This window comes from Phyllostomus discolor, chromosome 7, assembly GCF_004126475.2.
Source record: "Phyllostomus discolor isolate MPI-MPIP mPhyDis1 chromosome 7, mPhyDis1.pri.v3, whole genome shotgun sequence".
Taxonomy (NCBI): domain Eukaryota; kingdom Metazoa; phylum Chordata; class Mammalia; order Chiroptera; family Phyllostomidae; genus Phyllostomus; species Phyllostomus discolor.
In genome coordinates, this window is record NC_040909.2 from 50182785 (window position 1) to 50197284 (window position 14500).

General features: G+C 37.5%; 1 protein-coding gene across 6 annotated transcripts in view; it reads right to left on the minus strand.

Annotated features, from left to right (window-relative positions):
* Positions 1–632: 632 nt before the first annotated feature.
* The window catches only part of ARHGEF3 (Rho guanine nucleotide exchange factor 3), a 320037-nt gene continuing 306169 nt past the window's right edge, over positions 633–14500 (minus strand). For all 6 annotated transcript variants that reach the window (XM_036030937.1, XM_036030938.1, XM_028517989.2 and 3 more), the window contains 3 exons: positions 10202–10372; positions 5929–6115; positions 633–2837 (listed from right to left, as the gene is read on the minus strand). In XM_036030937.1, the coding sequence (XP_035886830.1) occupies positions 2485–2837; positions 5929–6115; positions 10202–10372 (711 nt within the window). In that variant the 3' untranslated portion in view covers positions 633–2484. The remainder of the gene's footprint in view (positions 2838–5928; positions 6116–10201; positions 10373–14500) is intronic.

The window sequence follows — 14500 nt, forward strand, 5'->3', positions numbered from 1 at the left end:
TGGCTCTAAAGAAGGACAGGAAGGCTGAAGAGAGAGAAGGAAGAAGACCATGAGAACAAGGAAAAGTAAGTTCTTATTTTGGAAAATCTTGTTTATGTGAAATCTTGATTAATATAGGAATTAACAGTGTGTTAAAAAATGCTGAGAGCTTATTATAAAGATAAGACTAATTATCAGTGTTACTGGGCCAACATGCTACTGAGGATTGGCTATCAGTAGCTTAAATTTTCATCTAAAAACTACTCTTTGGGGAAATAAAACTAACCATTTTAGCTACAGAAAAAGTGGACTGAAATTCTAGTGAGAATTTCAAAGTGAAATTTGCCTTCCATTGTTTGGCCTCGAGTTCTCTAATAGTCACCTATGCTAACAGTGGGGTTCCACACTTCTTTTCTATAGCAATTCTGACTTGTCACTTGACACATAGTATAGATTCAAGATATAGTTGTTAAAAATGAATAAATTAAGTGAATGTGCAGAGAATGATCTTAGAGATATTGAGTTCTGCAAAAGCTTTGATAGATCGAAGCAAAGCATTCATTTCAACCTGTACCCTATTTGAAAATTAAAAACCTCCCAGAAGATAGTTGAAATTTGATGTTTGTAGGGCATAAACTGTACACAAATAGGACAACATTTTAATGCAATTTATTTGAAATGCTCCCAGAAAAGTTTAAGGCCATTATACAAAAACATTCATTTCATCAAAACATTCATTAACTTCCTTCCCATAGGCCGTCACTTGACAGATCTCTTTTCTCAACACTCTGGCTGAAGTGGCCGATGGCTCCTGCAAAGAATGATTCATTCTTTTCCCCACCATCAGTTTCTCTCTGCTTCTAGCTGTCATTCATTCACTAAATCAATAACTTGAGAAACAAAGCAGTTTTAAATAAACTTGTAATAGAAAAAAAATTCACCATATTTAAAATCTATAAATACAGAGATATGTTTACAGGGTAAAACTGACCACAGTATTTTTTGTTTTTGAAAAATAAGCAATATACCTTGTTTTTATATTGCTAAATCTTGTCACACAGCTTCTCTGAATGCACGATTAGGTGTACATAATAAAATGACAACATAGTATTTACTGCTTTCTTTTATGTAAACTTGAAAGATGCAGAAGAGTAAAAAAACTTTTTTGGCAATAATTTAGCATCATTACTAATAGTGCTGGTGTGGGTATAATTTTGCACAGGTCAAATATTTACACTCTTAGGGAGCTTCTCTGTGTGTTCAGTTAACTTTTTTTTTTAAAGGTCTATGACCCACCCTGCACTGTAAATCAAGGCTGGACAAAGAGATACTAGTTTGGCTACCTGATTCTAATTAATCATAGTTAATTAAGTTGGCCTTTGGAGAATATAATTATGATGTTGATCACAGCACAGACTGAGACATGGCATACTCAGGACCCAAAAGTAGAGCAGGAGACCCCAAGGCTCTGGCTGTTTCCAGAAGGGAACCTGGACCTTACTTTTGTCTTTTAATGTTTCTCACATAAGGTCATCATGAAGTACTTCTTCCAAATTCTTCCTTCTCACATGTTTCTATAAACAGAGTCACTGAATTGGTTTGTCTTTTTTCCTCATCTCTTCATCTACGCTCTAAAATATGAGTGGGCCTCGGCAGATGAAACAATGAAGATGGGGTTTCTTGTTATCCTGCCAGGTTTCTCCAGGCCCTTTGAGTTCTATTCTGATGTTTTAGGCTAGAAACGGCTCTGAAAGGCAAGCCAACAACTATGATAGTGGCTCTCAGGTACAATGTGCATTTCAGTTCAAGGTTCAGTGCTGAAAGCTGTTTTTGTGCTGGTCCTTTTAAGGTCATGCTCTATTTCATGTCCTAATAGATTGTTGCATCAAATTTGCACTGGATGACATTACAAGGTCAAGAGGGTGGTTCTTCCTTTGCAAAATTAAGCCTCCAGAACAGAACCTCCACGGATGTTCCCATGCTTTCTGGTTGTATAACATCAAATCAAGTTCACTATACCAATTGATCATTCCTGGTTTTCCTTCAAATGCCATCACAATACATGAGTGACTCCTCATACACAAGTGACTTCTTCATGCCCTGTTTTCAAGGTCCTCTAAATTCTGTGCCTTCAGCTACTGCATCAAAGAGCTAGAAAAGCACTAGAGAAACATGGAAGGGCTCCGTAAGAATCTATATGAAACAGTAGTTTAGAGATTCTTTTTCTTTTTAAGCCAGCAGGACATTTGAAAATAACTTGTTCAAGTACCTCTTCATCCATCCAGACACTTGTGAAATACAATACGGGAGAACAGTTGCTACAGATTCCAGCTTACACAGACAAATTGGCAGTTACAGTACTAGGGACAAAGGTACAGATACAAGAGACTGGGTCAACATGGTCACAAAAGTATTAAAAAGTGCTTCTCCAAACCGTTCCATGTGTGGAATGCAAATACTGTACAGGTAGGACACAGGGCTACATCCCGGAAGTACATGCTTCTGTCAGACATTGCTTTCAATGTGCCTGCTATTCCCACAGGAAGAGTCTGTCTGTTCCATGTGCTCACAGTCGATGCTGACCTCACTTGTGTCCATACTACAGTCTGATTCACTGTCCGACTGGTCCATCTGCTCAAGTTTTGTTTCTCCCTGTGGCTCCCTGCTCCCGGTGGCAGGATTTAGGAACGGTCCCTCCGAGCCAAGCTCCCCAGCCTGTCCAGTAGCACACAGAACTGCTTCTTTGGCTTGACGAATACAGTTGAGCCACTGCTGTTTGTTGAAGGTGTCATTGGCTTGTAGTGAGTGGGTCTGACTTTGGGATCCATTTTTGAAACTTACTCTAAAGAAGTTTTTAACTAGAAATGAAAAAAAAAACATAAAAAAGGTCAATGGTCATATATTCCTCTAGGCCAAAGGTAACATATGTAGTGACACTAACCTCTAGTACTCATGCAGACATTACTGATTGCAAAATGTGTCCCACTCATCCAGGACACGGCTCAACAATAACCTGCAGCCACTATCAATCAACCAGAGTTGACACAGGCTAGCTCAGTTGCCCTCAGAAGGTAGCAAATGGATATCAGTGCAGAAAAACTAAGTCATGTTTCAGGGGACCCCAAAGTACTGGTTACCAAACTGGCTGCATATCAAAATGCCCCATGGAGCTTATTAAAAATACAGATGTCTGGGCCCTACCTTTAGAGGTTTGGAGTCAATAGGTCTAAGATGTGCCTAATAGTCTATAATTTGAACAATTTCCTCAAGCTAGAGATTTTTGCAAGTTTAAGAAGCTCTTTGTAACATCAAAACATGTCTGTGAATCTCCACATGATGGTACCCTTTTATTTGGTATCCAGTGATTGAGAAATATGTAATAACATAAAGCTGTTATAAATTCAGTTTTATTAAAAAATGAAATTACATTTTAATTGGCTCAACAGGAGTTATGTGCATTTAAAAAACAATATTGTACAATATGGAAGACGTTTTATTTAGTTTAATAACAATATCAACTGGCATTTAATGGGCCCCACATGCCATGTGCAATGCTTGGTTCACAAAAGCATCTGCATTGAGTCAGTTCCCTTGCATGATCCTTGTAGTCAAGACTGGGAACCACCACTTAAGATAAATTCAGTCTCCACTCTTTGCTGTTGGGCAAGCCTTAACTCCTCTATGTTTCAGTTTCCTTAACTGTAAAATACTGGGAAACAAAGATAATCTACCTTATAAGGTTATTAAGAGGAATAAATGTGACAATACACATAAGTCCTCTTACAATGCCTGGCACATAGCCAGTGTTCAAGAAATATAAATTATTACCACCATTACTATCACTAGGGTGGAGGGACTGATGAGTAGGTAAGAGGTAGTACATATTAATTACTTTGACAATATGATGCCAATGTTAACCCAGAGGGTTCAACTGTCACTTTCTCAAAGAAGACTTCCCTGACCAATTCATCTAACACAGATCTCCTACTGCTATTTCTATCTATCCTCTTATGGCTTTAGTTTTCTTAACAGCTCCCAGAATTTCATGTTTCTCATCTATCTCATCCATCACAATGTAAGCTCCATAGAGGCAAGGAACTTACTGTACTTTGCCATGTATAGTGGACACCCACATTTTTGGCCCAAACTTTCAGGACAAAAATCTTTCATTTTAAGTTTTTAATTCAATTATTTATTTATTTATATTTAGAAACAAAACCAATTAATGTATTCCAGGGTATTATTTTGCCTATGGATATTGTTATTGCTTTCTAGAATTATACTTTTTTTTTCAATCATTGTTCAAGTACATTTTTCTCCCCCCTACTCCCATTCCAGCCCATCCACCCAACCCTCCCCTCTTCCCCCCATTACCCCCTACCCCTAGTTTTTGTCTATGTGTCCTCCAAATTTGTTCCTGTAATCCCTACCCATTCCCCCCTGAAATTCCCTCTTCTCTCCCCTCTGGCCACTGTGAGACTATCCCCTATTTCAGTGTCTTTGGTTATATTTTGCTAGTTTTTTTGTTTTGTTTTGTTTTGTTGTTTAGATTCCTGTTAAAGGTGATATCATGTGGTATTTGTCTTTCACTGCCTGGCTTGTTTCACTTAGCATAATGCTTTCCAGCTCCATCCATGCTGTTGCAAAGGGTATGAGCTCCTTCTTTCTTTCTGCTGCATAGAATTCCATTGTGTAAATGGACCATAGTTTTTTGATCCATTCATTTACTGATGGGCATCTAGGTTGCTTCCAGCACCTAGCTATTGTAAATTGTGCTGCTATGAACATCGGGGTGCAAAGGTTCTTTTGTATTGGTGTTTTAGTGTTCTTAGGATAGAGTCCCAGCAATGGAATTGCTGGGTCAAAAGGCAGGTCCATTTTTAGTTTTCTGAGGAAGTTCCAAACTGCTTTCCATAATGGTTGTACCAGTCTGCAGTCCCACCAACAGTGCACTAGGGACCCCCTTTCTCCACATCCTCTCCAACACTTGTTGTTTGTTGCTTTGTTTATGATGGCCATTCTGACTGGTGTGAAGTGGTATCTCATTGTGGTTTTAATCTGCATCTCTCTGATGGCTAGCGATATTGAGCATCACTTCATGTGTCTTTGGATTTTCTGTATGTCCTCCTTGGAGAAGTGTCTGTTCAAGTCCTTTGCCCATTTTTTAATTGGGTTACTTGTCTTCTTAGAGTGGGGTCGTGTAAGTTCTTCATATATTTTGGAGATTAAACCCTTGTCTGAGGTATCTAGAATTATACTTTTAATGCATAAGTATAAATAAAAGAAGTAAAAACATTTATATAGATACAGAATTAGTACTACTCACATATAATGCACACTCTTATTTTGTGCAAAAAAGTGTGCATTACACACTGCAAAATATGGATCACCAGTGTGTACTGGTGCCTAGAACAGTGCTTGACACAGAGAAGATATTTGATAGACATTGTTATCTTAGCTTCTCTTGGTTAACTCCTTTATTCAGTTCAGGTTAGTGAAGCCCACTTGAATAAGTACAGATGAACCCTCAGTCTAATCAACCATCCATTCTTATCTCTTTAGGGACAAGTCTGCAGCTCAACTACAGAAACCATGCAACTGGTATCTACAAATGGACCATCTAGTATTAAGCATGCTTTTCTCCAACAGAAAGATAGAGAAAAGGAGCTTAAGAAGCACCAGTTATGTGCAGACAGGTTCACTTGCAGTATCTTACTTAATTCTCACGACAACCTTATGGGATAAGTATGCATGCATTCCCACTTTGCAGATGAAAAACTGATGCTCACAGGGATAGAAAAAGCTACACAATCAATAAGCGATCATATAGCCCTGGGATGCAGTTTAACTCCAACACCATGGTTCTTCTCTTTTCACCAGTCAGTCACTCACTCTGAACCACCACTGCCACAAAACCCTTAACAGGTCAAAACAAATAGTCACCCATACTTCTCTCATTGTTGCTGAATGCCCCTCGCAGGGAACCGCCCAGCCTCACTTCTCCATCCTGCAGGTCTTCCAGCAAGAGGTCCTTCACGGGGATCGGCTGCCGGTACAACTGGTAGCAGAGCTGCTCATTGTGGGTGACGGGTCGGGTGATCACGAGTACTTCTTGGAACAGGAAAACATGCAGTTTCTACAAGAGAAGAATCCACAGAATCTCCCTAAGCAACAGTCTAATGAGTAGTTGATCACTGGACTAAGAGGTCTGCAGGTACCAAGTTCGCACTGGATTGCACACTTCTAGGCTCAAATCTACCTCCAGGTGAATAGAAGTTGGGATTTGCAGGTCTCAGGCACTTGCAGATGCATCCATTGCCTTTGTTATAGGAGCACCTCCCTAGGGTCCCCTGGAGAAAATCTTTCTGCCCAGACACCCACAGCCAGGACTGCCTTCATTCACACTGCCATTCAGAACCTTGTGGACACACACTGCGCTAGCTCTCATAAGAAAAAATGAAAAGTGGGGAATAGAGAGAATAAAGGGGGTAGTGAGGGGGAAAAAGTTAGTACCTTCCTAGCTTTGGTTTTTATGACGCAGTATAATTTTAAGAGATCCAATGAACAACAGTCTCTAAAGAATGAGATTGATATATCAAAGCCTAATATTAATCTTTGCTTCCCAAACTCAAAAAACAAAAACAAAAAACCTTGTTCCTTTAACCAAAGAGCTGATTATCAGCTTCATCCGGGCACTTCAATTTGGAACACTGCCCATTCTGAGGAAACTAGAGCATGCTGCCACAGCCACAAAGAAAAAAGATCAAAGAAGTTGTCCTTCTCAGTTAACCATCAGAACCTCAGTTCTCTGAAGAGGCTGTACTTAAAAGGCTGAAGGCTGATGTGTGTATTGTGGGCAAAAAGAAAATCTCAAAAATGAAGTCTTGTGTTAAATCACATCATGAAAGCAATTTTGCTGGGTGAAGAGGGGCTAAATTGGCTCCATTAAATTCCATATGCGACTCTTCTCACTATTTGGAAATGCTTAGGAATTGAAGTGAAAAAATCCACAACTTTGCAGCTGGGTTCTGGTTTTCTAGTGGAAATACTTGGGATTGTCAGCTTAAGGGTCTCAAAGAGGAAACCAGAAGAATAGCAGTAGAAACTCACATTGGAATTTTTTTTTTTTGGTTATAGAATAGTATGTATGTTTCTCTTCTTGAGTCAGTTTTTCAGATGCATTTAAAAATTTATTGGCATAAACTTGTTTCTGGTAGTATCTTATCTTCTTTGTTATTAAAGTATAGTTGATGCACAATATCACACTAGCTTTAGGTGTACAACATTGTGATTTGACACTTACATATCTTATGAAGTGATTACTACCTTAAGTCTAGTAACAACTTGTCACCATATAAAATTATATTATGACTATATCCTTTGTACTGTATGTGCATGCTGTGACTTAATTATTTTATAACTGGAAGTTTGTATCTTATTCCCCTTCACCTTTTCACCCATCTAGAATCTTGATATGGGGCAGAGGAAGCACATTCAGCATTATCAGATAATTTGATATTTGGAAGAAATGAGACCTACCCCTATCCTACCATAGACAGACAGACAGACAGAGAGACAGGGAGGCACACACTGCCCCCTCCAAAACTCCAGAAACTAAAGCTCAACAAAATGTTGGCTGGTGGAAATACAAATCATAATTCTGTATTGGGGTGGGGGAGTGAGATTTTATGCTTATCAAAATGATTAAATATGCATTTAAAATAGTTGAAAAACACAGTAAAGAACAAAATAACCAAGTTAAGAGCTTTTTTAGGTGAGAAATGGTACAAAGAATGTGTTAAAACTGTTCTTTTGCCCTGGCTGGCATAGCTCAGTGGCTTGAGCGCGGGCTGCGAACCAGGCATCGCAGGTTCGATTCCCAGTCAGGGCACATGCCTAGGTTGCAGGCCATGGCCCCCAGCAACCGCACATTGATATCTCTCTCTCTCTCTCTCTCTTTCTCTCTCCCTTCCCTCTCTAAAAATAAAAAAATAAATAAAATCTTAAAAAAAAAGTAGGCAAATAATTAAAAAAAACAACAAACTGTTCTTTTGGGGGCAAGGGAGAGAAGGGGTTGGTTGTTGTTGTACACACTAAACATCAGAGATATTTAAACTTTTTCTACTTTAATCCATCCACTAGCCAAGGTAGGCAGTTTGAACTCAGATTATCTGGGACCCTTTCAGAAGGTTTATTATCCCTTACTTAGGAAAGTTCACTGAGGATTCCTCTTACTTTCTGTTTCTTTTTGTCCTCAAACTACTGAGCTTCTTTCTTGACCTAAGACTTTGTTTATAAAGACTTCTACAATTCTACTGAGGGGAAAAAACCTAAAACAAACCTCTCACCCCAACTACTATCATTCTCAAAAATTTGTCTGCCTGCCATATGACCTAGAGTTCATCTTTAACGCCCTAGACCCATTCAACTAGTCTCATCCTTGACTGATGGACAGAAAGAGAATAGGCCCTCATCTCATGGAGCAATGCATCTTCCCAACTGTGCCCCACAGGGCTTCCAAGAAAGAACAGTCAAGGAGCCAGAGCATCCAATGTTACAAGTCCACCAGTGCTTTCCAAAAATCAGCAAGAAGCAGAGTGCAGCTTTTTACCAATTGGTCACTCCCTAGCAATTAGTCACTCCCATAGTCAAAGAGAAACCCTTTTCAAGCAGTGGCCTGTGACAGGTCTCATTATTTCCATTGCTCCATCAGCTGGCTGAATCCAGCAGCACTGATTAGGGGCTACGACATGTACTCAATTATTTCAAGGAACATTTCCAAGCCTGCTCTTAAATGCTTCTTCACAGTCCAGGTCAAAATGGTGTCCCTTAAATCATCATAGCTCTATTAAGAACTCTTCAATATGGTTTTAGCTTTTATTCCAACATATTGAAGATAAAATGTAATCAAAGTGGAGACTCTTTTTCAACACTGAATTTAAATATATATCACATAATAAAATTTATATATTATATAAAACATTTTATATTATAATATATAAAAATTATATAACATATATTAGCATTTATTTCTACTGGCTATACATAAAAATAATCTTGTAAGTTGAATGAATCTTGAACTCTCATATAATTCAAATCCATCCTTTCTTTATACAAGCATTCACTCATTCACTCATTCATTCACTCACCCACTCACTCACCTAACATTACTGAGTGCCTTTGCATGTGCCAGGTCCCCATAACAGGTGCTGGAGATTGACAAGGCACAGTGTTCACTCTAAAAGAGCATGTGGTATAACAGAAGATACTGACAGAGAGATGGAGAATTACAACCCACTGTAGTAAGCACTCTAGGGGAGATTTGTCCATGTTGCTATGATAGGAGAGGAAGAACAATTTCAATATCTACTCAGGAATAAATGCCAAGAAATGGGGTATCTATAGGTCAGAGGTAGATATACAGCTAATGGAGGTAGGTTATTACTTAAAAAAACAAAACACTGGCCTCAAAATGTCAGTCTTGTAGGTGGGTACCAATTCCTGAGAGAGAAAAGAGTTTCCAACAAGGCTAAATGTATTCAATTTAAGAGCTGTTTCTCTGAGATCACCCGTTGTTTTCTGATACCAAAGTGGGAGAAGATAACTGTTCTGTGTTTGCTTTTGAAGGTCAGGATCAAACAAAATAAAAAATTAGCAACTCTATGTTGGTTTCCAAAATTCTTTCTGACTATGGACTGGTCATGAAATTTTAAAATATGTATATAATATATACTTTATATAATACATAAATTATAAAGATATGTATTTATAATGTGTATTATAAATTATGAATTATTTTAAATTATAAATTATAAACATATATTTATAATATGTATTACTTATATATAAACTAGAACTATATAGTATATAAATGTATATTAAAATGTATGTAATTATACATATTCATGTATATGGGGTTCTAACAGAAGACACCAGAAAACATATGTATTTATAATATGTAATATATAGAAATTAGAACTATATAATATATAAATGTATATTAAAATGAACATGATTACACACACACACACACACACACACACACACATATATATATATATATATATGGCATTCCCAGACACAAAAGACGTGAGAAAAACTATTTCTGTCTAAAGAATGTGACCCTGGATAGGAAAGGCATAGTAATAGAAGGTTCAGCATCAAGTGGATTAAAGCTGGGGGAGGCCCAGGATGAGACCACTGAAGGGGAGTCACCACTCACCACGCCCCGGTTGTTCTTCAGTTCGCCATGACAACACAGTACTCTTGAGTTGTCAATCAGGGAGTCTTTCTGGCCTTCTTCCAAGTAAAGAAGCCGTTCTTTATAATAACGACATTCGGATTCCCCAGTCTTGGTGTTGATTTCTGCTACAATTCCCTGAATGATGTTTATCTATGGAAACAAAAAAGAAGGTATGGGGAATGTAAGCAAATTACCCATATCAACAAGACCCAGGGGCTCAGCCTACAAAGTCACCAAGATATACCTGGATCTAATTCTGAGATTCTGTTATCTAAGTTGCTGCTTTGGTAAAAGGGAAAAATAAAGGCCTTTAATATACTGTATCTACCTATCCATCTATATACATACACATGTGGATATACACACACATATACATTTATTGTATATATATGCAGATATTTGTATTACATATAAAACTAATGTTAAGCAGCAATTTGAGAGGACAACATATAAGGTACCATTTTCGATGTGTAGGACTCACAGCTACTAAGGTCCAGACTGCACATTTCTTAAACATATATACATGCATGCCCATGCCTATAGCACATGTGAATAAGTTAGGGGGCAGAGAAATTTCAAAGCAATGGTGATGCAATGTTGTTAATACAAAATGAAGTGAAACAAAACAAAAAGAGTATGGCACTGAGACATGATCAGTGGGTATTTGTTCTGATGATGTGTTGTTCTATCACACAGATACATCTAAAAGTTAGAAAATACTACAAAACAAAGGAACAAAAAACCAGTTGAGTAAAAACTCTAAGTTGCCAGTCAAAGGCAAAGTAATGATTTCCTCAGCAGGGTCCTCTGTCTCCTAACAGTGAAAAGACCAAAATTCTCATCTTCCCTACGGTAGTGTTAACTGAAAAGGACTTAACAGATGAGAAATGTTAAGAAGGCCTCTTCCTGGTCACGGTTACTTAATGGAAAAACCTTTTAATCTCTGAAAAGCAAGGTTTTAAAAGCAAATTTTACTTAGCAGAAAGTTACCAGGTCTTATAATATGTTAAAGTGGTAGAGAATTATCTCTAAGATTAAGTGATTATTTTTGACATGCTAGTGAAATGATCTGCTCAAAGCAAGTGGACAAAACTTCTACCAGTTATAACACTAGAACTTCTATGTAAGTTTGATATAAGATCTGACAGCTCTGAGCTGAAGCCTAGTGATGGTATCCTATGAACAGATGCATAATCTACACACTTTTGTAGCTATTAAGAGTTTCAAAGATCATTTATTTATTCTTTTCTCTATTTCCTATTTTGGTGGTAGAACTACTTGGATAATTAAAAAACACATTATTTTAAAAAATACAGAGTCATTGTATCATAAAATAATATTTCTGGCCTTTTATATCAACATAATATTAAACAGAAATCCTATGAAATTAATCTGAGTTTAAAATCTTTTTAAATTTATTGAATGTATCGGGGTAACACTGGTTAGTAAATTATACATAGGTTTCAGGTACAATTCTATAATGCACCACCTTTCATCTGTTTTATTAACACAAAATAATAATAGAACACTTTTATATACAAACTTCCTGTTTCTTTTTCCCTCTTGGTTTTCAAAGATGATTGATTATTTACTGTTCCCTTCAAAAACAAACAAAAAAGAAACTTCACAAAATATGCTAAAGCTATGATTCATCCTTCAACTTAATTACACTAATTTTTGTTGAGCATCTGTTCATTGTTAAAGTAGGTGGTGGCATTCAAAGAAATGAGAGGGTCTCTATCCTCAAGAAGCTTAAAATGTATGGAAGGTATCTGAGCAATTGCTTCATGTCTACTTTATCCTTTTACTTTACTACATTTTTAATATGTTGTAGAGTCTATATTTTTTCCTTGTTTTTAAAGATCTTAACATTAATTGCTATGATTCTGAAGTTAATTATCTGTAGGTATACCTGGGCAGCTAAAATTAACCAGTACATGAATCAATTTTTTGAGTTTCCCACAAGTACCCAGGAAACCAGAAGGAAGGTATACTACAGGTATAAAGATGTATTCATTTCCTAATTTAACTCAGGAACTGAGGAGCTGGCATATCACATGAAGGTTAATAAATGCAAACACCACAAAGACTACTATCAAATTGTGCTTTTTTCTCCAGTGTTTGAAAAAGTATAAAGAGACAAAACAATGGAAATCACCAGTGTTATTCCATATTCTGTGTGTACATTTACAATAGTAACCCTGGTTAGCTTTATTAAAAATATTATTTTGTATTTATATCCACCTGTATACCAGGAGAGTCTAATCTTTCTGCACTGGTTCTTGAGAGAATTTATTTTACAGAATTTTAGCAAGCAAAAAAGTTAAATATAGCAGATTGTCAATAGCAAACAGTTATAGTAGTTGTACATTTAAATTAAATTTACTATTGCATCTCTCATCAAAACAAAGGAAAGGGACTGGTAAAGGAAGATGATGAGAGATACCTGGTATAGATCAGGGATCAAGCCCACATATGCTAGAGTTATCATTCTCAGAGTGGAATCTGAAAGTTCTGTCTGTCTAGTCCTTTGTGTGGTAATATCATCTGCTCATAGGCTCCTGACACGAACCAAGAAAGCAGCCTTCACTGCTGTTGCAATGAAAACAGGACTGTTCTTCCCATTGATTTCAGTGATTTTTTTTTTTTAAGGAGCTGGGGAACAGTGGTGGGCGGGCAGAGGTCTGTGAGATCTTTCCTGCCGAAATAGTCCTGATCATTTAAAATGTTAAATAACCAATTCCCTGGAATATCTGAGTATCCAAAGTTCTATTTTAAGAAGTTCTCTTTGGGGGAAATTTCTATCAACCTCCAAAACTCTATTAAGAAATTCTAATAATGATGTGGCAGTTTATGCACTGCATTAAAAACAAAATCTTTCTTTAGATCTGAATCATAGGACTGAATGCTTGGTTTGGAAGCAATTTATGTAGAGTTCTCTGCTTTTTGAAAATTTGCATAGGTGGAAAATGTATTCAGGGAACATATAAGTCAAGCTACATTGGTAATGTGGGTTTTATGTTTGACAAACATTCAGGAAGCTCCCAAGAGTACAGAGCTAAATATTTTTGCTCATCTGGAGTAATGATACAAGGATTTTGAAAAGATTAAAAAAAATGCCTATATTGTGCAAATGAGCATTTAGAAGACTTGCTTTGTAGACATTTTTAAATGCAGGTATATCATGCTTCATGTACAAAATCTGCCTGAATTAGTAGATGCAGAGTCAGCTTCTGAAAATGGCATTACTTTTTATGTATCAGGGAAATTGGTTCATGCTTTCATATTGCAAACAGTCATATTCTTGTCTGTTTTTAAATTCAAACTTTAGCTCACGGGTGTTTTTTTACACAGTGTTACTCTTTCATGCTGCATATTAAGAAGAAATCTTTACAATAAAACTCTAAGCAGGCTTGTGTGCTTTAAAAAAGTAATTATTTAGACTAAGTGAGAGCTCCCCATTTTCGTTACTGCAGACCACACACTGGCTAGGATGAAACACGGGAAGGAGGCAACAGTATTGCAGTCTTCCCAGGAATAAAAACAGACATGATGAACTGAGATGGGTCTCATCCCTGGTGCCTGTGTCCCCATTATGGTGAACTGGGGACCTGGTCTGTGTGAGCTGGGCGTGCCAGGTGCCTCATGAATCAGGAGAGTCTTTTCTCATTCTTCTCTATCCCTACATGGAGGCATGTGGCCCAGTTCTGCACCAATGAGGCCTCTCCACAAAGCTTGGTGGCCAGAGAGCTTTCTGTAGTTCCAAAGGCTACAGGGCTCAAAGTGGTCAAGCTTTCAACTCCATGGTTAGGATCATAAAAAAAGTGGAAAAGGCATGGGATTTTCAGTCTACACTGGTAGGTTGAGACATCAACTCCATCACTTGCTGGCTCTGGACCTGACAAGTTATTTTACCCATCCAAGCCTCATCTGGAAAATGGTCCTAACAAGAACAGTTATCTCATAGGTTACTATGAGGATTAAACAAGATACATACCTATAAGGCAATTACATATTTACTAGGTATTCAAGAAATGCCAGCAGGTATTACTATTATTGTTGTTGTTATTACTACTTATTATTAAACCGTTCTTTGGAAGGAGATAGGCTGTTTGCTCAGCAGATTCAAGGCTTCTGATGTGCAAACCACCTATGTATGTCCTCATCTGTCACTGTCACAGATCCAGTTAGGGAATGAGCCCTGTGAATTGATCTCTTAGCATCCTCATGGCCACCTGCCTGAGCAGGTTTCCATGACTGCACACTTAGACAGCTGCA